Here is a 25,121-nt window from a genome sequence, read left to right on the forward strand (position 1 = left end):
GGACACGCCAGGGTCACACCACGGACACCTCCATGGACACGGACATGGTCACCCCCACGGGCACCTCCATGGGCACCTCCATGGACATGCCAGGGTCACACCACGGACACCCACGGACACCTCCATGGACACACCAGAGTCACACCACGGACACCTCCATGGACACGGACATGGTCACCCCCACGGGCACCTCCATGGACACGCCAGGGTCACACCACGGACACCTCCATGGACACGGACATGGTCACCCCCATGGGCACCTCCATGGACATGCCAGGGTCACACCACGGACACCTCCATGGACACGTCAGGGTCACCCCCACGGACAACTCCATGGACACGCCAGGGTCACCCCCACGGACACCTCCATGGACACGCCACAGTCACCCCATAGATACCCACGGACACCACCATGGACACGGACACCCTGACAACCCCACTGACACCCACGGACACGGACACCCCCACAGACACCTCTATGGCCACGCCACGGTCACCCCATGGACACCCACGGACACCCCCACTGACAACCCCACCGACACCCACGGATACCCTCACGGACACCCCCACAGACACCTCTATGGCCATGCCACGGTCACCCCATGGACACCCACGGACACCACATGGTCACTGACATGGACATGGTCACCCCCACGGACACCTCCATGGACACGCCACGGTCATCCCCACGGACACCTCCACAGACACCCCCGCGGGCACCCCCCATGGATATCCCATGGCTACCCCCACCAACAACCCCAGGGACACCTACATGCACACCACTATGTCCACCCCTGGGCCATATGAGCCCTGCCTCCTCCACGACCACCCCCAAGACACACGAGCCCCTCCAAGAGCCCAGGGCCGGCAGCACCTCGCTTTGTGACCAAGCTGTGTCACCCATGTGGACCGTTCATTCTCCTTAACAGTCACCAGCCGTATTAGAGGCTCAGGACCAGTTGACGAACAGCTCAGAAAAGGAGTGGAAACAGGGTTTGTTAACACAAAACTTGCTGCTGGTGTGTGAGAACCGGCTCCTAGCTGACCCTCCAGTGGGTTTTCAGAGGCAGTAAATCACCTGGGAGGAGATTGCCTGTTCTCCAAGGAGCAGCTGGAGAAATCCAGGCCAGGCCTTGGCTGCACAGCCAGAGGTGCCTCCTTTAGACTAACACTCAACTCCCTGCAGCCTAGGCCACCGGGCTCCCTGTCCTGGCTGGTGTCGTCCTCATCATATCTCTCCCCCTGGGCCCATTGCTGCAGTCACCGTCAATTCATCTGGTGGAGGGGCTTCCTCTTTTTTGCCGACCTTCTGCCTTTCCAAGCATGTCAGTCTCCAAGGAATAGCCTCTCCTGGCAACATGCCCAAAGCATGTAAGACGAAGCTTCATCACCCTTGGCTCCAAGGAGGAGACTCTGGCTGTACCTTCTCCAAGTCATAGCTGTTCTTTGGCAGGCCATAGGATGTTTAGTTCTCCTTCACCGGAGCTCAAAGACATCAATTCTTCCTCTGCCATTCTTACTTACTGTCCAGCTCTCAGAAGCATAGCAAGCGATTGAAAAGACCATGACCTAAATCAGGTGAACATTAGTCTTCGATATCGTCATTCCTCAATAATTTGGCGAGATCCCTAACTGCAGATTTTCCCAGTGCAAGTTCCTGACCTGACTGCTGTTGATTGTAGATCCAAGCAAGATGAAGTTTCTCACAGTTCCAATCTTTTTTTCATCTCTCTTGTTGCCTATTGGTCCAATGATATCTTCTTGATGTTGAGATACAATCCATATTGAAGGCTGTAGTCTTAGATAATCTGCAGCAAGCACTTCAAGTTCTTGCTTTTAGCAAGCAAGGTTGTGACATCTACATAACATGGGTTGTTGATGAGTCTTCCTCCACTACTGATGCCAGATTCTTCTACATAGAGGCCAGTTTCTCTTCCTACAGCTTGACAAGGTATGGAGAAAGGATACAACCGTGACACACGCCTTTGTTAATTTTAAGCCATGTAGTGTTCCCTTGCTCGATTTGCACAACAGCCTCTTGGTCTAAGTACATAGGTTTTGCATGAGCACAATTAAGTGTTCTGGGATTCTCAGTGTTAGCCATCACTAGTTATGACCCACACAGTCAAGTGCTTTGTGAAACATGGTAAAACACAAATAGGCATTCTTCTGATACTCGCTGCTTTCAGCCAGGTTCCATCTGACATCAGCAATGATATTCTCGGTCCCACACCTTTTTAAAACCCAGCTTGAACGTCTGCTAATTCTCTACGTACAGTTCTCAACAGCTTTTGAAAGATCTTCAGCAATATTTTGCTTACATATGATTTTAATGATACTGTTTCATACTTTCCACATTCTGATTGTCTTTCTTGGGAATGGGCACAAATATGGATCTTTTCTCGACAGTTGGCCAGGTAGCTGTCCTCCAGATTTCCTGCAAGACTGGTGAGCACCTCCCAGGCTTCATCTGTTAGTTGAAACATGTCAGTTGGTTTCCCATAGATTCCTGGGGCCTTATTTTTTCTCTAGTACCTTCAATTTGGCTTGAACTTCTTTCATTACCAGTGACTCTTGATCATAGGATACTTTCTGAAATATTTCAATGTCAACCAATTCTTTTTGGCGCAATGACTCTGTGCATCCCCTCCATCTTCTTTTGTTGTTTGTTGAATCATTCAAGATTTTGCCCATAGCTTCTCTATTGCAACTCAAGGTTTGAATTTGTTGTTCTTTTAGCCTGAGCTCTGCCGAGCAAGTTCTTTTTTAACTCTCCAATTGCAGCTCCCTGCACATTCCATTCTAATAGTTTGTCCTGTTGCAGTGCCCTTTGAAATCCTCTGTTCAGCTCTTTTACGTCAGCATCTCTTCATTTTGGCATCTTGGTGCTTTCATGCAATTTTAAGAGTCTTCTGGCTTCCAATTTGGCTTTTTCTTTCTCCTCTGTCTTTGTAATGACCTTTTGTTCTCTTCCTGCTCATCTGCTCCTCCATCGCTTGTGTTGAGTGCTTCAGTGTAGCCTCACGACGATTCTGAAGCTCAGGTGGGACTGACTTTAGCTCGGGTCTGGTTCTCAGGCACTTGTTTTCGTTTTTCCACCCTCATTTGGAGTTGCACATGAGCAGTTGTTGCTCTGCTCCACAGTCAGCACGTGGCTTGGTTTTAACCACTGATATCGAGCTTCTCCACTGGTTCCTTCCACAGATGTAGTCAATCTGATTCCTATGTGGTCCATCAGGTGAGGCCCTTGTGTAAAGCGGTCTTTTGTGTGTGTGTGTTTTTTTTTAAAAAAAGGGCTTTATGATTAATAAGTCATTCATTCAATCATTCGGCTCCCGTACTGAGCACAACCCTGGAAATCCTAACAGGCAGTTCTGCTCAGTCTTACAGGGTCGTTTTGAGTCAGAATCCCTTTGAGGGCAGCAGGAATCTTATGTAGCTGGAGTCTCTCGTTGGTGGGGATGGTTAGTATGCTCAGCTTCTAACCCAAAGGTACAAAGTTTGAGTTCACCCGGAGGCACCTCAGGAGAAAATCCTGGTGGTCTGCCACTGGAAAGCCTCGAGCCCAGCTGGCCCCCGACACTGCATGGGTCCCCGTGAATCAGAACCAAGTCAATAGCCGATGACACAGCTGCACGCGGCAGCGGGGATTTTCTGAACTAGCGCTTGCTTGCTTAAGGTGGAGAGAAAGGAAGCGGCTGGCATGGTGTCCGGTAGCAATGCAGAAGGAGGACGCCTTCCCAGTGCTCACACCGAGGAGGAGGACGACGACCCGGCTGACTGTCCCCACAAGGACACCAACCCCATGGTAACTACCCGAAGTCGAGGGGCAGCCAAGCGGGTGGTGAGGGCTGGGCCCCAGCACGTGCCGTCAGGTTAGCTCTGGCCTCGTTCTCCACCTGCTCCCTTGTGGAGTCAGGTGGTTCTGGTCTCCTCGGAGCTCTCGTGGCCTAGTGGCAAGAAGGTACACTGCACACCCAAAGGCACCGGGTTCAAATCCACCAGCTGCAGCTTGCAAGCAGGATGAGCAGCCCCCTCCAGCGCAGTTCCTGCCCCTGAAAACCTCGTGGAGGGTCGGCTCTGACTCGATGGTACGCAACAACCTTAAAGAGAGGGACACTGAGTAAGAACCTTCCTAGTCTTCCTTCGACCCTGAGGTTCTCGTTTCTTCCCAATCTCACAAATCCAGCAAAGGTTCTTTAATTAAAGTGACGCCAGTGGGGGATCCAGGCAGCCCCTGCGATGGTGTGGTCAGTCAGGGGTATCAGTGGGAGTTGGAGCTGGGGCTCCCTGACTCAGGCCTTCTAGGTCTGCCTTCTCCCCACCCCCTGAGTCTTAGTGATTCCGGAACGTGGAAGCTGGCGCGCTGGTGGTGGTTCGTGTCCTAGTTTTTGCACAGCATTTCACCTCATCATCACAGCGGCTGAGACCGGCCTTAATGTTATTTAACAGATGAGAGAAGAGAGATGACACATACTTTGCTTCAGTCTTCATAGTTTGGCTGGGGTGCAGACAAAGGAGGGAGCCCGGGTCCTGTCCCAGCATAGGCCACCACTCTTCCACAGAAGCACCTCATTCTGGGCAGGTGGCCTGGTTCACGGGTCACTGAACTCTTGACGTACCTGGGGGAGCTCACTGCAGGCTTTGGCTCGGTTAGACACACGCTGTTCCTCCACCTCCTGGATGGGCCAGCAGGAAGAGGGGGCAGGCAGGGGTCCTGGTTAGTGCCACCAGGGCAGTGGGATTGGTAGGGGTCTGGAGAATGTGCGTGCATGCATGTGTGTGTGTGTGTGAGTGTGTGTGTGAGAGAGAGAGATTTCCACCCTCCAAACACAAGAACAGCCCCAGCTACACCTGGATGGTGGCCTAGCTGACATTCAGGTGATCTGCAGCCCCGGCCCAGGGTGGACCTCTCCCCCTTATCTCTGTATTACCATTACCCACCTGGTGATGGGAGGAACTTTATGCTTCTTGGAGTAATCCTTTCTAGACTGTAAGCATCTTAAAGACAAGGCCCACAGCCTCTCTGTGTCTGTTTCCACCATCAGACTTAGAGCTGGGTGTGGGCCGGAACCACCCTTCTGGCCAGAGCTGGAGGTCCCACCTCTTGGCCACAGGCAAGGCCGTGCTCTGCTGGCCAGGCAGGTTAGAATTCCATCTGGGCCTGCTGCTCAGGCCTGGGGAGATGGACACGGCTTCTGAGAATTTCTGCTCTTAAATGAACCCTAAGCTGTGCTTGTATGAAGTAAAATGGGCATTAAAACAAACTGATGTATTGATTACTAATGGGGGGGTGGCAGGAGAAGTCAGTGGGACTGAAATGAAAGATGGTTCTAAAAGTCCATGTCTGACCGCAGATGTGGAATCGGGAGACAGGCTCCCTGAGCTAGAGCCGATCCCCCCAAGATTGGCACTGTACTCAGTACAGACTACAGAGGCCAGCAACACACAGGGAAGCCTCCAATGCACCCTTGACCTTGACTCCACACACTGGAGAGGGGAAGTACCAGCGCTTCTGTTGTGTCCTGGGCAAGTCTCCTTGGAGGTTTCCTCAGGGTCCCTCAGCCCATGGCCCCTGTAGCAAGTAGGACACAGAAAGCAGATCTGTCCTTCCCATCGTCCATTCGAAGGAAGCTGGGGATGAGGTGCTGCATGCAGACTCACGCTGGTAATGGTGCGTGTTACTGGCGTTTCCTTTGAAAGTGAAACCTGATGGTGGTTTTTCATTTTAGGTCATCTGTCAGTTGAAAGGAGGCACTCAGATGCTGTGCATAGACCATTCTGGAACCAGAGAGTTGAAAGCCCTTCATCTCCTTCCTCAGTATCAGGACCAGAACAACTCTCTACAGTCAGGTACAGAGCAACAGATAAGACACAAAAGGTGTGGTGTGTTGCAGAAGGAGGGTAAAGCATTTTTATAATTATTAATAATGAGACAACCAAGAATGAGAGCGTAAAAGACAGGGGGCCAGCAGTTCCCATGACTGAAGACCTCAAGCCACGCCTCTCTGTGTATTTATTGAGAATCATAAGGAAGGTAAACTATATGGAAAATCACAAGGGAGTAGGAAACAAAACCAAGGGCTCCTGGGGAAGTCTTTTGCAGATAAGGCCAAGTTCCTCTCTATTGTTTACCTTATGCTTGTCTCAGGAGGGAGGGATTCAGTAAATACAAACTAAGGACAGTGTTGACTCTTAGAGAATGTCTTAGTGTCACAGGGTGAATTCTAGCTTGTAGTAAGCCTCCCTCATATCCTGATATAGCTTTTGACTTACTATTATTATTAAATTTGATATTTGGCTTCCCACAGTGGCGTGTCACATAGGCGTTGGAGGCGACTGGGTCTGGCCTTCGTTAGACAGGAAGGGTGCAATGAGCAGCTGGTTCTGAAGCAGGTCACGGACTAGCCTTCTGTCCCCTAGAAACACACTAAGAGCAAAACATGTGTCTCTGTTGATGATGTTGACTGGCTCGGACACTCAGGTGGTCCTCTTGCACATGAATGACCAGCAGAGGTTTTGACCTGACCGGTCCATGCCAGTCCTCAGAGGGTGGGGCTCATTGAAAGGCCAGCCTTTGTCGAATGGGGCTGATGTCCAGGTGTTGGGAACACGTGCATGTGCTTATATAAACGTTTCTGTGACGCCATCCGTGAGAACTGCCACACTGGCCTAATCACCGTGAGTTCTGAAGGAGCTAACACACGCTGAGCTAATAGCCATTGCCTCAGAAACCACCAACGGCCCATAAGGCCATGGTTGTCCCAAAGGGCCATGTGAATAACTAAAGATGGAGTGAATGGAATGGTGAGCGGACGGACCACCCCTACCAAAGTCAGTCAGTCCTGAAAAGTGGACACCAGTGCCCAGGCCACGTGCACCCACATCGCAGTGGACATCAGGTTATGCAGAGTAGTGCATCATCTATAAGTCTCTGGCCTTGCCAGTAATTTAGAATCCCATACGCCGAGAGGCAGTTCCCACCTCCTACCCATTTGAGTCCAGGGCAAGGAGGAAGGTGTGCCAAGCCTCGCCCTGCCCTGTCCAGAGGGGCTTGTCCACCTGAGAGCTCCCTCAGTCTTTTGCTGCACTTGGATGGGGATGCACTGTCCACTTGCCATTCCTGTAGGAAGGTGCTGAGGGTGACAGGGTGTCCTCGACACAGGCAGAGAGGGGTTCTCCCCACCCCCATCCTCTGGCCCACAACAGCAGCCCACGTTTCCATAGTGTTCTGCACATCAGCTTCTTTGTTGTAACGCCATGAAGCCCTCAGAGTCCCCTTTCATTGTGGTACCTGTGCACCCACCTGACACCAACACAGGTGCCCCCTGAGGCTCATGGAGTCACCCCCCTTCCACTTGGGCTCCCTACCTAGCACTCTTGGACAAGGAGTGGCTAGCAGTGGCTGTTGTTAACTACTGTACTTTTAAATAACTAGCACACAAGTGCCATGCTTTTTTTTTTAAGACCTCCAGCTCCCTTGTGTGTTAGACTGCAGTGCGCTCTGGGCACTTTGTGTGTGCGTGTGCTATTTACATGGCATATTCTGTGCAACCACGGTGGTTTGGTGCCAACAACTTGAAGAATGACTGCTTTTGTCCTGACCCCGCAGTAACTGTCAGAATTAGCTCCATGATGATGAACTCAGTTTGGGTCTGTCTTTATTTTTCTTTTTTTTTTTTTTCAAATTAATAGAATTTTATTACAAGAGTCAGATCCATTTTGAAATCAGATGCATATGATTTGATTGGCCTCATTTCTGTAGCTGGAAAACTCCTAGCCTACTCATCAGCCTGCTGGACAGTTCCTTTTTCGGAGACATAGATACCATCCAAAAATTTTCGGATATCCTTGTTTTTAACTGTTGTAGCTTGCTGAATCAAAGCAGCTGAATTTGATACAAGTTCAACGTCATTTCCTTCAAGAATTAACTCATCTTTCTGGGCTTGAGATACCGAACAAGCAACACCTGGTCTCATTCGAACTCTCCGAATGTATTTTTCACCCAAGAAGTTTCGAATTTCAACCAGAGAGCCACTCTCTTGAATCACAACGTTGATGGGGAAATGAGCATACACAGACTTCATCTTGTAACAAAAGCCCAGTGTAACACCCTTGATCATGTTCTGTACGTGGCTACAGATGTTGCCAACAGTAGCCAGTTCCTTCCTGTTTCCCCACCATTTGTCAACACGAAGCCTCTTCTTTTTCTTTCCGAGGAGACTGAGCTCTACATTGATGTGATCGAAGTCCCTCCGCAAGGTTCCCCGAGGGCCTTTCACGATAACTGTGCGGCCCTTCAGAGGAATGTCGACATTCTCTGGAATGTCGACACTCTGGTTGCTGAGAATGGTCTTCATTCTCGCAGTTAATGTGCTAAAAAGCTGTCTTTGTTTCTTTTAAGGCTGCTGTGTCTACTCTATAAGGAGCGCTCGTGGCCCAGTCTGTGGGGAGCTGTGCTGCTGACCCAAAGGGACGCTTCTCTGGCGGTTCAAACCCACCAGCAGCTGTACAGGAGAGAGATGGACATTGGCCTGTGTAATTTATAGCTTCTGAAAAGCTGCTGGAGGGTCAGCTATGAGTTAGTTCTGAGTCCATGGCAAGGAGAGAGTGAGATGTCCACTCTTGGAGAGCTCAGGCCGCATGGGCCGTAGGGAGTTGCTACCCAAAGGCCATGCCTCTCTAGAGGTTCAAGGTCATCAGCTACTCCCTGGGAGGAAGATAGACCACCTCCTCCTGTGTGATTTACATCCCCAGAAACTGACATGAGCAGTTGTTATTTGGTGTCTACATTTTAAAAACAATGTAAATTGTGATTTGCAGAGCTCTGGTGGCTTAATGGTAAGGAGTCGTGCTGCCAGCTACAGGCCTGCGATTCAGATCTATGAGCTGTTCCATGAAGAAACAGGACTGACATCGGGGTTGGGGGGAGACCGAGTAAGATGGGATAAATAATGTATACTGCATTGAAACAGATGAGGGAGAGAACAGTGTAAAAGGGATATGTGATTAGGTATTATTGTAATACCTGGAAGCAGGAGCGGCATCCACTTCCGAAATGGCTTTGCCTCTGGAAACTCTATGTACAAACACTGCTCAGGCCATTCGTTCATAGGGTCGCTATGAGTCGTCTATGACTCGATGGCACCAAACAACAACATTATTGTAATATCCAGAGCAAAGGCTGCGTAGTGGAGTGGACTTAGGGGGAGGGATTGTATAATAATGAAAAAATTGTTTTTTTACTTTTCAAAGAGAAGAACGTACTGGAGGTGAGGTGTAGGCAGGGAGAAAAGTGCAACAATGAATGAATGGAAATCCAAAATCTCTGTAAATTTTTCTTAAAATTAAGAAGAAGAAGAAAAAAGAAAGATGGGCAATCTCCTCTGGTGCATTTACTTCTTGTGTTGTTGTTGTTGCTATGTGCGGTCAGGCTTGCGACTCATAGCGACCCTATGTACAACAGCCCTAAACTCTGCTCTGTCCTGTGCCAATCGCACTGTCTCTGACACACCCATCCCGATTGCTACAGTCACTGAATCAATCCACCTCATAGAGGGTCTGCCTCTGAAAACCCGCTAGGGAGTCAGCTGTGGGCTGGTTCCAGCTTGACGGTACACAACAATTGTGACTCAAAGTTTACACTAATGAGCGAAGACAAAATGAGCTGTGGGAGGATATCAAGAATATCATCCAGAAATAAAACTGAGTTATGTTTAAAAAAAAATATCATCCAGGAAGAACGCAAAAGGTCATTACAAAGACCAAATACATGTCAGAGGAGATTCTGAACATTGCACTAGAGCACTGAGAAGCCAAAGCAAAGGAAAGAAATCAAGATATTAAGGAGCTGAACAGAAGATTTCAAAGGGCAGCATGGGAAAACAAAGTAAAGTAGTATAATGAAATGTACAAAGAACTAGAGTCAGAAAACCAAAGGGGTGAAACTCACTCAGTATTTCTTAAGCTCAGGGAACTGAAGAATAAATTTAAGCCTTGAGTTGCAATACTTAAGGATGCTTTGGGCAGAATATGAAATGATTCAGGAATTATTAAAAGAAGATGGAAAGAGTATACAGAGTCATTGTACCAAAGGAATTTGCTGACACAGAAGAATTTCATAAAACAACGTATGAGCAAGAGCCTGGGTGATGAAGGAAGAAGTTCAAGCTGCTCTGAAAGAACTGGCAAAAAACAAGACCCCAGGAATTGACGGTATACCAATTGAAATATTTCAACAAACAGATGCTGCCCCAGATGTACTCACCAAGTAGTGCCAAGAAATCTGGAGGACAACCACTTGGCCAGCTAATTGGAATGGATCTATATTTGTTCCCATTCCAAAGAAAGGTGATCTGACAGAGTATGGAATTTATCAAACAATATCATTAATAATATCACATGCAAGCAAGATTCTGCCAAAGAGAACCCAAAAACAACTGGAACAGCAGCACATCAGCAGAGAACTGCCAGAAGTCCAGGCTGGGTTTAGAAGGGGTCGTGGTACTGGAGATACTGTAGCTAATGTCAGATAGATCTTGGCTGAAAGCAGGGAGTACCAGAGGAATGTCTTATGTGTGTTTCATTGATTATGCAGAGGTTTTTAACTGTGTGGATCATAACAAACTGTGGCTAACTCTGAATGGGAATCCCATATACTTGATCGTGCTTATGCGAAGCCTATCCTTGGACCAGGAGGCAGTCATCAGAACAGAGCAAGGAGACACTGCATGGCTTAAAATTGGGAAGGGTGTATGCTTGGTGGGAGGGAGGAAGGGTGTTCACAGAGACCCCCTGCCCTTTCCCTGCACCTCCTGTTGTGGACTCATTAGATGCACCGTGCCCCTTACCTTCAATCTATATGCAGAACAGATTATCCAGGAGGCTGGGCTCTAGGCTGGGCTTTATGAGGAGAAATGTGGCATCAAGATTGGAGGCAGACTTATCAACAATCTGCATAATGCATATGACAGCCTGCTTGCTGAAACTGAAGAGGACCTAAAGTGTTGCGGCAGAAGGTCAAGGACTGCAGCCTCCTATATGGATTGAAGCTCAACATCAAGAAAACAAAGATTCTCACCACTGGCTGATTGGCAGAATCATGATAGATGGTGAAAAGATTGAGATTGTAAACAGCTTTAGTTTGTTTGGCTCCATAGTCAACACTCTTGGCACCAATAGCCAGGAAATTAAAAGATGAATTGCATTGGGAAACTGCTGTCAGAGATCTCTCCAGAGGACTGAAGAGCAATGATGTCAGTCTGGAGACTAATGTGTGCCTGATACAGGCCATAGTATTTGCAATCACTTGGTATACATCAGAAAGCTGGAGAATGACTATGGATAATAGAATGAGAAGTGTATTGAATATAACATCGCCTGCTAAGAGAACAAACACGTTCACCCAAGAGAGGGTGAAACCAGGCTGCTCCTTGGAGGCAAGGATTCTGAAGCTTCGTCTGACATACTTTGGGCTTGTTGAAAGAAGGACTAGTCCTTAAAGAGGGATGTCGTGCTTGGGAGGGTGAAGAGACAGCGCAGGAGAGGAAGACCCTCTATGAGGTGGATTGATTCAGTGACTGCTATAATCAGGATGGGAATGTCAGATACAGTGAGATTGGCACAGGACAGAGCAGGGTTTAGGGCTGTTGTACTTAGGGTCACTATGAGTCGTAGGTGACTCGACAGCATATAACAACAACATTGGTTTTTAAATCATACGGAGTTTTCTTCCTAACATCAGTTACAATGCACGGAATTGACCGTCTGACATGGGGTCTGATCATTTACTTCCTATGTATTGCCTTTCCCTTCAGGGGTTTAGGGTTCATAAAAGGAAATCGTTCACATGGTGTCCAACAGGGGGTGCTGTGGTTCCCTGCAAGTGTAGACCTCTGTGTGCTCGGGAATCTGGGCCTTTTTTCACGTACTGGAAAACTTGAATCAAGTAGTTTTATGACCAAAAAGGGGTGGGAGGAGAGGATCAAAAGAGTTTACCGACAGAAAGTGGTGAACGTGATCAGGACGCTTTGGCCGGTGCGTGCTGACTCCTCAGCTCACTGTGCCTCAGTGCTGCTTCCTCGTGCACGTGGGGGACGTGGGGCAGGGATGACGCAGGCTGTCCACTAACTGTCCCCGTCTTCCTTGCAGATGTCCCTAAACCAATGACTGCATTAGTAGGAAGATTTTTGCCGGTGCCAGCAAAACTAAACCTCATTACCCAACAAGTGAGTCATTGTTTTAATAAGGAAAAAACGCATCGGGATACTCATGCCGCTGGAAGCTTCGATGGTGGCAGGTGGATTGCCCAGCGATGTCACTTATCCTCCACTTGACACCTTTGTGGAGTCCTCAGCATCTTCGTCCCGGTGGGAGGGAAGGAGGGTGTTCACGAGAGACTCCCTGCCCTGTCCTTGCACCTCCTGCTGTGGCCCCATTAGACGCACCATGCCCCTTACCTTCCTTGATTACAGAAACGCTAAGAGTTCCCCTCTGTGATGACACCACCGTGCACGTTCACTGGCTGTGATTACAAAGTGAGGGTGCTCCTTCTCCTGGGACGAGGGTGCTGCTGCTCCTGGCACGAAGGTACTCCTCCTGGGATGAGGTGCTCCTTCTCCTGGGACGAGGGTACTCCTCCTGGAATGAGGTGCTCCTTCTCCTGGGAGGAGGTGCTCCTTCTCCTGGAATGAGATGCTCCTTCTCCTGGGATGAGGTGCTCCTTCTCCTGGGATGAGGTGCTCCTTCTCCTGGGAGGAGGTGCTCCTTCTCCTGGGAGGAGGGTGCTCCTCCTTCTGGGAGGAGGGTGCTCCTTCTCCTGGGATGAGGTGCTCCTTCTCCTGGAATGAGGTGCTCCTTCTCCTGGGACGCCTCAGGACCGCATCCCAACCCTCAGGGAAGAACAGTGTAGACACAGCCAGGCCTGCTCCTTGCTCTGCCCGCCGCTGTCCTGTGCTCTGGTTTGTCTGTCTGTATCCACCTGGGGGATCTGAGGTCACAGGGATGGAGGTCAGGCCTTTTATCCTTTCTGAGAACAGAGGACCAGAGCAAAGCCCACTTTCCTCTGGGGACTTTGCCAGAGCCAGTGCCCATGTGGGCACCTACATCATATGCATGAGCACAGTGAATCCAAAGCAAAGCCACACACCCAGCTCTGCCCTCCTCCAGTGAAGGGGACAGACCACAGCACATCCCAGCACGTGAACCACAGGCAGGCTGGCTCTAGACCGAGACAGAGAGCGGGGTGTGAGCCACTGGAACTGTATGGCTTCCCAGAGCAGCTCAAAGTCCTGGTTACACCACAGTGTCGTCTGTGGCGCAGAGAAGTGCAGAGAGCACACGCCAGTGGACGATGGCACCAAAGGGACTCGAGTGCTGCGGGGCTGCCACAGATCTTCAACTGGTCAAAACCCCGCAGTGTCTTCAACGTGCAGTAAAGTGAGGGGCAATGAAACGAGGTGTGACTGTTTGGAGAAGAGACTGGGCGTCCTTGGGGGTGTCTGCATGGTTACATGGGTCATCACAGGTGGTCTTTAAGAAGATGACTTTTGTGACATTTGACAAAGGACATGAAAGGGGAGAAGTACTGTGCTGTGTGGATATCTCCTGGAAGAATGTTCTAGGCATAGAGGACCAGACAGGGCCTGGGAAGGGTCATGTCGTCTGTGGGATCAGCAAGGAGGCCGGCTGGTCTGGGGTGCACAGGGTAAAGTACTGGCCGGGCCGGCTGGTCTGGGGTGCACAGGGTAAAGTACTGGCCGGGGGACAGGGCGATGAAGGGAGTGAGGTCACAGTTTCTGCTCTCTTTGGAAAAGGGACCCTGGGATGTTGGCTTCCCTGTGCCTTCCTTCAAAGGAAGGGTTGCCACTGGGGTCTTCTGGGAGGAGGGACAGAGTGGAGGTAGGTGACCTATGACCTTGGGAATCTCAGGAGGGACAAGGTGGCTCGAGGGCAGGCCGTCTCTCATGTCTGGAGGATGGCCTTCCGGAGTTGAAGCGGGTTGTGAGACAGAGGAGGTTAGCTTTGAAGACTTGATTTTCTAGAGTTCCCATCTGAAATGCAGGAGCCCAGCAGAGCCATCAGCTGAGATGGGCTCGTGACATTCTGTGCGGGAGACTCGGAGGTCCTTTGGACGTAATTTGAGATCTTTGACATAATTTGATTTCTTTGACGTCTGAGCGAGGACATTACTGTGGAGCAGTGTTACAAGCCTGAGGCCCGGCTGGGGTGAGGTATTGGCTGGAAGGACCACACTGGGGGTCACTAGAATATAGGAATTTTGAGCCATGGACCCCCCATGAGGGTTAAGTGTGGAGTGGATTCCAGATGTAAATGTTTCTCAAATGATGTATTAGCGGAGGAGAGTGTCAAGCCGTGCTGGAGGTGGACCCTCTGAGCCTGGACCTGTGAGCTCTGACGGAGTCTGCCCTCTTGCCGTGTGAGCACCAGCTCCGCGGTCTCCTGCACGCAGGCCTTGTCCCCTTTCTTCAGCCTCCAGGCCAGAAGCCCCTCGTTGGGCTGGTCGTCCTAGGCCTTACCCCTCCACCCCCTGAGGCTGAGCCCTGTGAGGTGTGCTTTCTTCTCCCCTCCCCTCCCCACTCCTCCCCTCAACACAACCTCCTGTCTTCTGATGGGGCTGCATATCTCGGTTCTCCTGACCTCCTCCTGCTCGGCTTAGACCAGAGACAGTAACTCTGCAGTGCTTTTGCTGAGCATCAGGGGCCTTTATGTTGTTGATAAACCCCCAGTTTCAGACTTTCTTTAAAGTCTTACCACTCCAAGTGTGGTCCATGGTCTTTATCAGCCTCGCCTTGTTGTAAACATAGACTCAGGTCCCACCCAAGGCCTATGGAGTCAGACTTGCACTGTGCAGTGTTCTGCATGCATAGGGAATCCATGTGCACCAGAGATCCGTGTGCACTAGGGGTCCGCGTGCACCAGAGATCTGTGTGTACCAGGGGTTCTCATGCACCAGGGAATCCATGTGCACCAGGGGTCCGTGTGCATCAGAGATCCATGTGCACCAGGGGTCCGCGTGCACCAGAGATCTGTGTGTACCAGGGGTTCTCATGCACCAGGGAATCCATGTGCACCAGGGGTCTGTGTGCACCAGGGGTCCACGTGCACAGGGAATAGGCCAAGAAGCACTTGGGTGCCACCCCTCTGCACTCCTCAGTGACCATGCTTGGATCTGCCCTGAACTCACAACCTCATGACCCCTGTTGAACTTTGTCTTGAATGAGGTGCAGCCAGAATGTTCCTTAGAAAAGAGGTGGCCAGACTTCATCTAATGGGTTTTGGACATAACATGAGGAGATCAGGTCCCTGACGAAACACATCATGTCTAGTAAAGTTAGGGGGTCAGCAAAAAAGAAGACCCTTGACAAAATGGACTGCACCAATGGGTTCACACAGCAAAGACTGTGCGTGGCGCAGTGTTGTGTGTCCAAGGGGTCACTGCGAGTCCCAACCAACTGGATGACACTGAACCCTAAGGGGGTGGGGGTGGAGCCCTCTGGCTGAAAACCCCTAACTGTGTGTGTCTCAAGGCTGGGCCCCCCCATGCTTCACTTACACTGTCCTCATTGCCCCCAGCAGCTGGAGAACGGACCCGTCCCCCCGGGAGTCAGCGGGCCGCTGCAGGGGCCACCGCTCACGCTGACCGGGTGAGTGTTGACTGCTGTCGCCTGTTGTGTACTGCAGAGTGACCGCTCACAGACTTTGGGGTGCATTTGTGGTTTTCTGAGCTGTGCCTGCAAACCCCCTTGGTGCCCTGTCTCGTCACATCTGAACATGCTGCCCACACTCTGGTTCGGTTGTGGCTGCAGAGATGACGTACTTGTCGCCCATCCGCCGTCCACTGGCCTTTGGCCTGGGGTGGCCACAGCCTGTGCTGCCGTGTATGGAACTTTGGGCGTCCTCTCAGACCCGAGCCGAGCTGAGCTTGTCTGTCTGCTGGCTTTGTGGTCACTAGAGCAGCAGTCACTCAGCTCAGGGACAGTCCCTGTGGTGTCCTCGTGGGCTGCCCTCCACAGCAGCTGCTGAGGCCGGTGGGTGGGTGGGCACACGAGTGGACACTCCACCTCCAGCGGGCCCCAGTCTTGCCAACTCCAAGGTGTGTTAGTAACTGTAACTAACGTGACAACCGAGCTGACTGGCACTGTCCTGGTGTCAGCAGCGGTCACTAACCAAGCCCATTGTTCACGGAGCCGCTGACATTTAGGGCACATAGTCCAATGCCATCTACTGCCATGTGCTGCTGTGGGACATGCTCAAGGGGCTGGAAGACACTGGGTCAAGCCAGTGGCAGGCCTAGGCTGTGGCTCCAGCGTCCAAGCTCTGGTCAGTACGCTGTAGTGTCAGCAGCGTCAACAGCTAGGGGGACACGGAGGCGCGTTCTGGAGACTGGAGCTCAGCTGTGCTCCGCCCGCTGCTCCAGCTGCTGCCAGCTCAGCTCTGGGGGCTAAGAATGCCTGCGGTGCCTCATGCTCTGGTGGTGGTCAGTGAGGGTGGGCCGTGTGAACCCACGTGTCCTGTCACCGTGACTGGCAGGATTCCTGGCACAGAAAGACCCCGACTGTCACCACTTCCAGGCCCTGCTGAGGGCGTCTGTGGGGACCACACAGTCCCTGATGGCACGTTCTCAGAGACGGAGCAGCTGGTCCACAGCAGTGCACCGCTGCATGCTTTGTGGCATCCAGAACATTCGAACAGAGTCTCCCTTAGGATCTGATGCACCGACTCAGGTGGGTGTGCTGAGATGTCGCTGTCACAGTGTCTGTGTGGTAAGATGTCCTTCGTCCACTCTGAGGGGAGAGACAAGGACGTGGTCATGACGACGTGTCTCTTCCTCCCCTCCCTTGTCCCCTCCCTCCTCCTCCCCCCTCATGTCACTCTGGACGAGCCTTTCTCCTAGTCACTTCCCCCTTTGTTTTGAAGTAATGATGCTGGTCGCTGAGAATCTGTTCTAACTGGCGTGACAGAAATAACACGGGCTTTGTCTTGGTATTTTTGATGCAAATGACGTGATCTGATGTCACTCCATGGTCAGCCTGGTGGCTCCATCTTGACCGACAGAGTTCTGATGCTGGAGTCATGCCAGCTGACCACTCACAGTTGGGGACAGGGGCAGCAAGCAGACTGTCGGTCAGTCGTGTCCTTCCCAGCGAGTTCACTGACCATCCCCATCAATGGGCTGCTTTTGACCCCCATGAGGATAGCAGGGTGAGCTGAGGCCTGAAGGGCCCAGAAAAGAGTGTCGGCCTGACCCGGCTCCCCCGTGGACAGGGCAGCTGCAGCCTCGACCCCGTCAGTCTTCTGCAGCGGTGACCCAGCCGATGCGTTGACTGCCTTATCATTAATAAACTCCTTTCAGTCCAGATTCACGTGCTGCCACTTCCTGTTGCGTTAATAATCTGACAGTCCACCAGGCAGCACCGGTGTGCTGACCGCTCCCTGATGCTGATGGTGGTGGTGTTAAGAGGGTCATGACAGAACATTCAGGAGCCACTCGGGGCTGTTGGCCTTACCCAGCGTCCCTGTCTCACTGTGGTGGTGTGTAGTTCTAAATAATGCTCTTCTGAAGCCCTGAGTGCAACCTGTCCAGCCTTCTCCCCCGCTCCAGGGTTCTGATTCACACTAAGAGAATTGTTATGGTGTCATAGAGGCGAGCATGACTCACAGCAGTCCCAGGAACAGATCCAGACCTGTCCTGTCCTGCGCTGCCCTCATCATCCCTGACCCGCTGGAGCCCAGTGCTGCAGTCGCTGTGTCAGTCTGTCTCATTGGGGGTCTTCCTGTCTTTTGCTGACCCCCCCATTTCCAAGCATTATGTCCTTTTCCAAGAACTGGTCCCTCCTGACAACATTGTCAGAGGCTTTTGGGTCCCTGAACGTTTCTGAGTCTCGTTTCCCTCAGTCAGCTGCTCACCTCACCGGCCCTGCCCTGCCCCACCTTCGTCCCGAGCTTGGAGCCTTAGCTTCAATTAGCCCAAACGTCCTCTGAACTGATCCAGCTCTGTTCACCTTAAAGGTGGAGCCATCTCCCGCCTCCGCCATGTCTGTTTGTCCAGTTTCCATCTGTCAAGCTTTTCTGGCTCTGGATTTAAAAAAATTTTTTTGTTATTAATTTCAATGAAAATTTAGAGATTTTGGATTTCCATTCATTCATTGCTGCGCTTTTCTCCCCTCCCAAACCTCTCCCAGTCCACTCCCCTCTTGGAAAAGTAAAAGAAAAATTCTTTCATTGTTTTCCAATCCCTCCCCCCAGGTCCACTCCACTATGCAGGCTTTGCTCTGGACCCGTTATGACAAAAATACTAATCACATATCCCTTTTAAATAATTTTTCCCTTGTTTGTTTCAATGCAATATACATTATTAAACCCATCTTTCTCAGTCTCCCCCAACCCCAATATCAGTCCTGTTTTTCAACAGTGGCACCATGCAGTATTTGTTCTTTTGTGACTGAGATAATTCACTCAGCATAATGTCCTCCAGGGTCACCCATTTTTAAAAATATTGCATGAGTTCCTTGTTTTTCAATGCAGCATAGTATTCCATTGTGTGATATACCTCAGCTTCTCTATCCATTCATTTGTTGATGGGCACTTAGGTTGTTTCCAGCTCCTTGGTATTGTGAACAAAGCCACGATAAACATGAGTGTGCATATATCATCTGGGGTGACAGTTATGGTATCTTTGGGGTCTATTCCCAGTAGTGGAATTGCTGGGTCAGATGGTATCTCTATTTGCAACTTTTTGAGAAAGCACCTTACTGCCTTCTACAGTGGTTGCACCATTTTACACTCCCACCAACAGTGAAATAAGGGTTCGGGTTCCAGTTTCTCCACCACCTCGCCAGCATTTGTTGTTTGCTGTTCTGTTACATTTTGCTATTCTGACTGGGGTGAGATGATATCTCATAGTTCTGGCTCTGAATTTTTATAGCACTTAGGTCAATATGAACTAACAGCTGATTGGATGATGTCCTGGTCTTGGTTTTTCAGTGTCTGTATTGTGAGTCCCTGACTACTGGGTGGCCTCCTCCAGAACAGATACCATTTTTTTTTCAATTTTATTTTATTCTTTTTGTGTGTGTACCCTTGAGTCAGATCTGACTGGCACAGGAGGAGATTGTCCCTCCTTCTCCAGCAGAGCATCTGGTGGATTTGAAGCGCTCACCTCTGGGATTGCAGTGCAGCTTCTTGCCACTAGGCCACCAGAGCTCCCTCAGACACCACTTTTTTTTATATATAAATCAAGTGTTTTATTAGGTCATGACTCAAACCTCTGAAGTGCTAATGCATCTCCATCAGCAGGGAGACGGGTCCCCACACTTAGAGATCCTGGTGCTGCTCCCCATTCGCTGCAGGAGGAGCGGTGTAGGTACAGACGCCACAAAAGATCGGATCTCAAGGAGAAAACATTAACCAACCTCCATGTAATTAACACAGCCTCAAGCCACCAGGACACAGCGCCCCCCCCCCCCCAACACCCTTAATCTTCTCCTTCTGCTGAAGAATTTGGCCTTTACAATGACTGGTTGCTTTGGGAGCTTTCCCTTCCCCAAGAGTCTGTAGTAACCCGATGGAACCACATCAATGATCCGAGCAGCTCCAGTCTTGTTTTTTGCAGCATTTACCCTTGTCTGCTCACTGACCAAAGGCCATAATTAGTCAAGGTTGACAGTTGGGCAGAAGCTCTGATTCCGCTTCAGGTGGTTATGTCTCATACCAACCTTCCCAAAATAACCTGGATGGCATTTGTCAAAGTTGGTCCTGTGGTGATGCAAACCACCAGCATTACCTCGGCTTCCAGGGTGCTTCCGGTGCTTCCCAGTGCGGCCGTGGCCGTGGCTCACGTGGCCCCGAAGTTTCCGGGTCTTCCTCAGTCTTGACGGCATTTCGTTTGCTTACACTAAAAAAAAGACACCATTTTTTTTAAGAAGCGGATGCCTCTGATGTCCCCAGGGCTTTCAGCAGAGCCCTGGCTGGGTGCCTGCCCCTCAGTAATGCCTCTGTGGACCTTCCCTGTACCTGCGCTCCTTTCTCAGTTACCGTCAGGTCACGTGGTTCCTCAGGGAAGGGGGTGCTCAGCCACTGAGTCCCAGCTGGGCAGGGTGGGCAGAGCTATGGCGAGGACAGCGAAGCAGGCAAGTGCCAGTGTTCCTCCCGGGCAGCGGGGTGTGTCCACAGGTGGTGTGCCCCGCCCACTCTAGCATGACCATAGCCGCCTCATCCGTAAGGTGCACCTCAGGCCAGACGAGGCATGTGGACGCAGTGTTCAGGGACATGGCCTAGGGACCTCCTTGTGAAGGTGGGGTGACCAGGAACAACCCCTGTGGTGATTTCAGGTGCCCTCCTGTCCCTGTCGGGGCACAGCTGACGAGCTAAGCAGGAGCGCGGGCAGGTCAGGCATGGATGGCGTCCATGCAGAGTGGAGGGGAGGAGGGCTGAGCGGGGATGCCAGCCTGCCGCAGCCCAGTACAGGACGTGGGGGCTTAGACTGCAGGACCAAGGACACGGTCGCTAACCTCGGTCACCATGCAAACAGCACACAGCCTCTCCCACACACTGGGGCCACGAGACTCCGGCGAGCGGAGGCCGTTCTGTGCTCTTCACCACCACCACAGCTCAAAGGCATCACGTCATCTTCCGTCGTCCCTATTCATTGTCTAGATTTCAGATGCATAGCAGGTGGTAGAAAAGACCATGGCCTGACTCAGACGCACCTCAGTCCTCAAACTGCATTGTTGTTGTTGTTGTTAGGTGCCATCAAGTACTCATGGCAACCCTTTGAACAAATGATCTGAACCCTGTTCTGTCCTGCACCATCCTCACACTTCCTGACACACAGAGCCCATTGCAACAGTCACCATGTCAGTCCACCTGGTCAAGGGTCTTCCTCTCCTTCACTGACCCTCCACCCTTCCCAGCCAGGAATTCTTCTCGGAGGAATAGCCCCCTCCTAGCAACATGCCCGAAGTGCATGTGGCGCAAAGTCTCATGATCCCTGCTTCCAAAGAGCACCCCAACTTCCCCCTCCAAGACCTAGCTGTTCGTTCTCTTGGCTGTCCGTGGGATGCTCAGTGCTCTTCTCCAACGCCACAGCTCAAAGGCATCAGTTCTTCTGTCATCCTTAGTCATTGTCCAGCTCTCGGACACATAGCAAGTAATTGGAAAGACCATGGCCTGAATCAGACGCACCTTAGTCCTGAAACTGACATTGTTGTTCCTCAATGATTTGGAGAGGTTCCCAACTTTCTTCCTTATTCATCGTCCCCCTCTCAGATGCAGAGCAAGTGATCAGAAGTGATGTCAGCATTGGACATCCGCATGTAAGAGCACCTGCAGCCGCCAGGTGTTGACATTTTCATTATCTGTTCAAAACCACCAGCTACTTGGTTGATCCTCTATTTTAGATCATCTGAATCTGCTGTCTTTGTTAATCTTTATAGAATAACTCTTGGTTCATGGGACACAAAGTCTAAAAAGCCAAACCTGTACCAAATCTTAGCGTCTGAAATTGTACGTAATCCCAAGTATTTTGCTATTAAATACATAAGATTGTTCAGATGCCCCTGTGAGACCCGAGTCCCAGCACCGTCCGCCCTGGACCTGCGCTCCAGCTGACATCCACACGCTGTGTCTCAGGTGACGCCATACTTACACCTAAGCCGGCTTGGACCTTTTGTCTGGCCTCGGCCCACAGACACAGCCATGACACCACCATGCAGACTCAGGGCCACATCTGGATTTAGGTTCCTGTTGTCTGGCCCTCAGCCTAAGTCGAGTGTGTCCTCAGTGTTGAATTTTAACTGGAACGTTCCCACATCCTATTTTTTTTTATTACTTTAGTTAATTGGTTTACATTTTTTTTTTAATGGAACCAGATAAAAACTCTGATTTTTCCAAAAAGTCCTTCCCCAGGGATGGCAGCTCCCCCACAGCATGGTCAGAGACGGGAGGGCTTGAGCTGAGGCAGGTAATGGCTCAACAGGAAGTCGTCTTCCATCCCCACGAGATGAAGGCCTGGCCCCTTGAGCTCCCTTTGTCCCCAGACCCCACCTCATCTCACCTCTGTGGCTGTCATTGCCTGTCCCGCTCCCAGCTCTGGCTCAGGGTGTGGCACTGGGCCCCCCACTAACCGCGTCTCCAGCCACGGAGGGCTCTACGGGGTCAGACGTGGGGAAGGGCCTGGTGCCCAGGAGAGTTGGGTCACAAAACACACACACTGTGTACAGATGAGCCATGCTGAAGTGTAGGGTGGACTGTGCAAGCTTCCCCCGCGGCCAGCAGAGGCTGGGATCTGGGACTCCGAGGGCGTGGACGCCGGGAGACCTCAGATAAGGAGATGGCAGAGGAGCTGTGGAGGGCAAATCATGGTCCCGAGGACTGGAGACCCGCTGGACACATGTGGAACGGTGCTGGGCCACGTGGTGTCTGGAGTGGACAGAGGCAGGCAGAGCAGGGCACGCTGAGGACAGGTGCCAGTCAGCTGTCACCTGTGGAGCCTACAGCAAGGTTTAGGGGTTCCTGGGCACAAAGTGCAGTCATCTCTGAGGACCTGGCAGTAAGGTGACCCCAAGAAAGGCTGGCTTGCTGAATGACCTCAGGGTGGAGATGGACAGGAATTGCTTCTGGCCTCAAATGTCTGGCAGGTCCACTACTGTGTGTCCCCCAGCGAACAGGCCACGTGACTGTCATAGCTGCGGTTGCTGTGTGTTCTAGTCCCCGCAGCCAAGACCTGGAGCCTCATTTCTTTAGGGGTCACACGAGTGCAAGTGTTGACCTGATAGAGACCAGGAATAAAAGGAAAAACAATGTATTTTCTCCAATAAAGGAATATAAAGGTAATCCGCACACCTGAGTGAAAGTTACTGTAGTTGCGTCAGACAGAAAGCCGCAGGCCCAGCTTCCCAGCCCTGGATCTCTCTTCGCTCTCCAGGCTTCCGAGGGCCTGAGACACCGAGTTGGTAGTGAGGGTCTCTCTGCCCCTTCCGCTTCTCCCGAAAACCAGTCCAGAGCCCTGCATCCCAGTTCTACCTCGCTGTCCCTGAACCTTAACTCAGACACCTCAGCATCTTTTCAATGCCGTTCTATGAGCCACAGAATGTTAGGGACTGTTTTCAATTGATTGAATGGATGGATATTAAAGGCATGATGTAAACAGCTGAAAAGACTTCCTTTTTTGGTGATTTTTAAATTGAAAATGTGCTGATGATTAAAAACGACTTCACTATTTCACAGTACTTTCACTCCCCATCACCGTTGCACATGCCTCGCCTGCTGCCTTGTGATTTTTTAAATTTTTATTTCGTATTGGTTTGCTTAAAAAGTTTGTATACAGTGTGCTTCACGCTATCCTGCATTTCATACAATCTTTCCCATTCATTGCCTTGTGATAGTTTCTCTCTGTTTCACACATTAGACTAGTTATGACGGTGTTGTTGGTGTGGGGCGTGTTTACTGCCCTTTCCCCAAAGCCTTCGTCTCCATGAGCTGTGATGGTGGCTCTGAGCAGGCAGGGGTCCCTTCTGTTGTCCACGGGCTCCTGTGATTCGGGGCCGACCCTGCAGCACCCGGCAGGTGCGGCCCTGCTACAGGGTCTGACTTGTGGTGGTGAGGCTGGAGTCCCTGGGGGCGTAACTGAGGGGCGACTTCTGGTGTGCTGAGGCTTTTCATGTAACGAGCTCAACATGGGTCTCACCTCGCTGTGCTACTGCTTACATGCCTCACTGAGGAACCCCCAAGGTCAAGCGCATGTCTCTCCTGCCAGGGAGGCTGAGAGCCTCCCTGGTGTCACCTGTTCACTTCATGTTGTCATTGTTAGGTGTCATCAAGTTGCCTCAGATCAACCCTCTGAACAAGCTGTGACCCTGCCCTGTCCGGAGCCGCTTCATCATGTCTGACACGTTTGAGCCCTTTGCTGCACACTTCTCAGCAAGCCACGCCCTCTCCCGGCATCCTGAACCCCCTCTGCCTTTTTCTGGTTTGTTCCCCTCATCCTGGATCTGCCTGCCTTACTTTATCACCTCACTTTGAGGTGGCACATCCTTCAATAACTCCCTGAAGAAGAGCGCACGGACATCAGTCCTCTCCAGCTTTCCCGTCTGGACGTGTCAGTCCAGCCCCACACTGAGGCAGGGTGTGTTAGGATACAACCTGAGGCTGGACATCATCTTCACCATTATGACGCTTTCTTGTATTTTCTTCCAGCTTCTGCTGTTGCTATTGAAATTATGGCCCATTTTTTTGCTGATCCTTTGTATGAAGCCCGTTTCTTCTTTCTCGGGCCTTATGGTATTCTGGTTGTTTCTAGGCGTGTGAACTTTGTAACACTGTGTCTGCTTGGTTTCTGTCTCCCCTGTTGTGCTTGGCACGTGGACACCTGTGTCCCTTGGGGGGACTCTGTTGGTGTAGTCTGTAGCAGGCCGCACTGCTAATCCCAAATGCCCCCACCTGTCTGGCAATTCAAATCTACCAGCGGCAACTCGGGAGAAAAATAGCCAATCTCTTCTCATGTGATTTACAGCCTCGGAAAACCAGCGGGAGGTCAGCTGTGAGTTGAGAACGATGAGGGTGTTTCCCCCCCCCCCAATTCCTCTTGGCTAGAACATCACATGTTAGGGTGCTGAGAGTTTGAATCTACCCACTGCTCCAGGAGAAAGAGAAGGACCTGCTTCTGTTCCTATGACAGTCTCAGAACCCTAACGGAGTGCGGAGTGCTGTTACGGGACATGGGCTATTAGGGGCAGGGGAGAGAGAGAGAGAGAAAGAGAAAGAGAGCGAGAGAGAGAGAGACTGAGACTCCTGAGAGATTGTGTTTAATTCCTCTCTTCCCTTCATTTTTAAAAGTTTGTCTTTCTGAAGCTCCTCTTACATAAGTGTTGGTCTCTGCCTAGTTCCCTACGGTGTTTACTGCTCCTTTTTTACCGAAGGCAGCCCTGTAGGCCTGGAGATAAGGAACCGTGCTGCCAACCAAAGGCGCAGCCTAGAATCCACCGGCCGCTCTACAGGTGAAAGAGGGTGGTCTCCTCCCGGGCCACTTACTGCCTCTAAACCTGCGGGCCGGCCAACTCCGAGTGGCTTCTGGCTCCATGGTGCATAACAGCAACAATGTT

General features: G+C 51.1%; 1 protein-coding gene across 1 annotated transcript in view; it reads left to right on the forward strand.

Moving 5' to 3' along the window:
* LOC102843432 (mucin-2-like) overlaps positions 1-25,121 on the forward strand; it is a 36,086-nt gene that overhangs the window by 2,732 nt on the left and 8,233 nt on the right. The window contains exons 4-10 of the mRNA XM_006893395.1: positions 12-208; positions 471-594; positions 3,680-3,808; positions 5,733-5,853; positions 12,151-12,227; positions 14,491-14,568; positions 15,595-15,665. Coding sequence (XP_006893457.1) covers positions 12-208; positions 471-594; positions 3,680-3,808; positions 5,733-5,853; positions 12,151-12,227; positions 14,491-14,568; positions 15,595-15,665 — 797 coding nt within the window. The remainder of the gene's footprint in view (positions 1-11; positions 209-470; positions 595-3,679; positions 3,809-5,732; positions 5,854-12,150; positions 12,228-14,490; positions 14,569-15,594; positions 15,666-25,121) is intronic.

This window comes from Elephantulus edwardii, unplaced genomic scaffold, assembly GCF_000299155.1.
Source record: "Elephantulus edwardii isolate Elephantulus edwardi_28Jun2011 unplaced genomic scaffold, EleEdw1.0 scaffold00126, whole genome shotgun sequence".
NCBI lineage: Eukaryota > Metazoa > Chordata > Mammalia > Macroscelidea > Macroscelididae > Elephantulus > Elephantulus edwardii.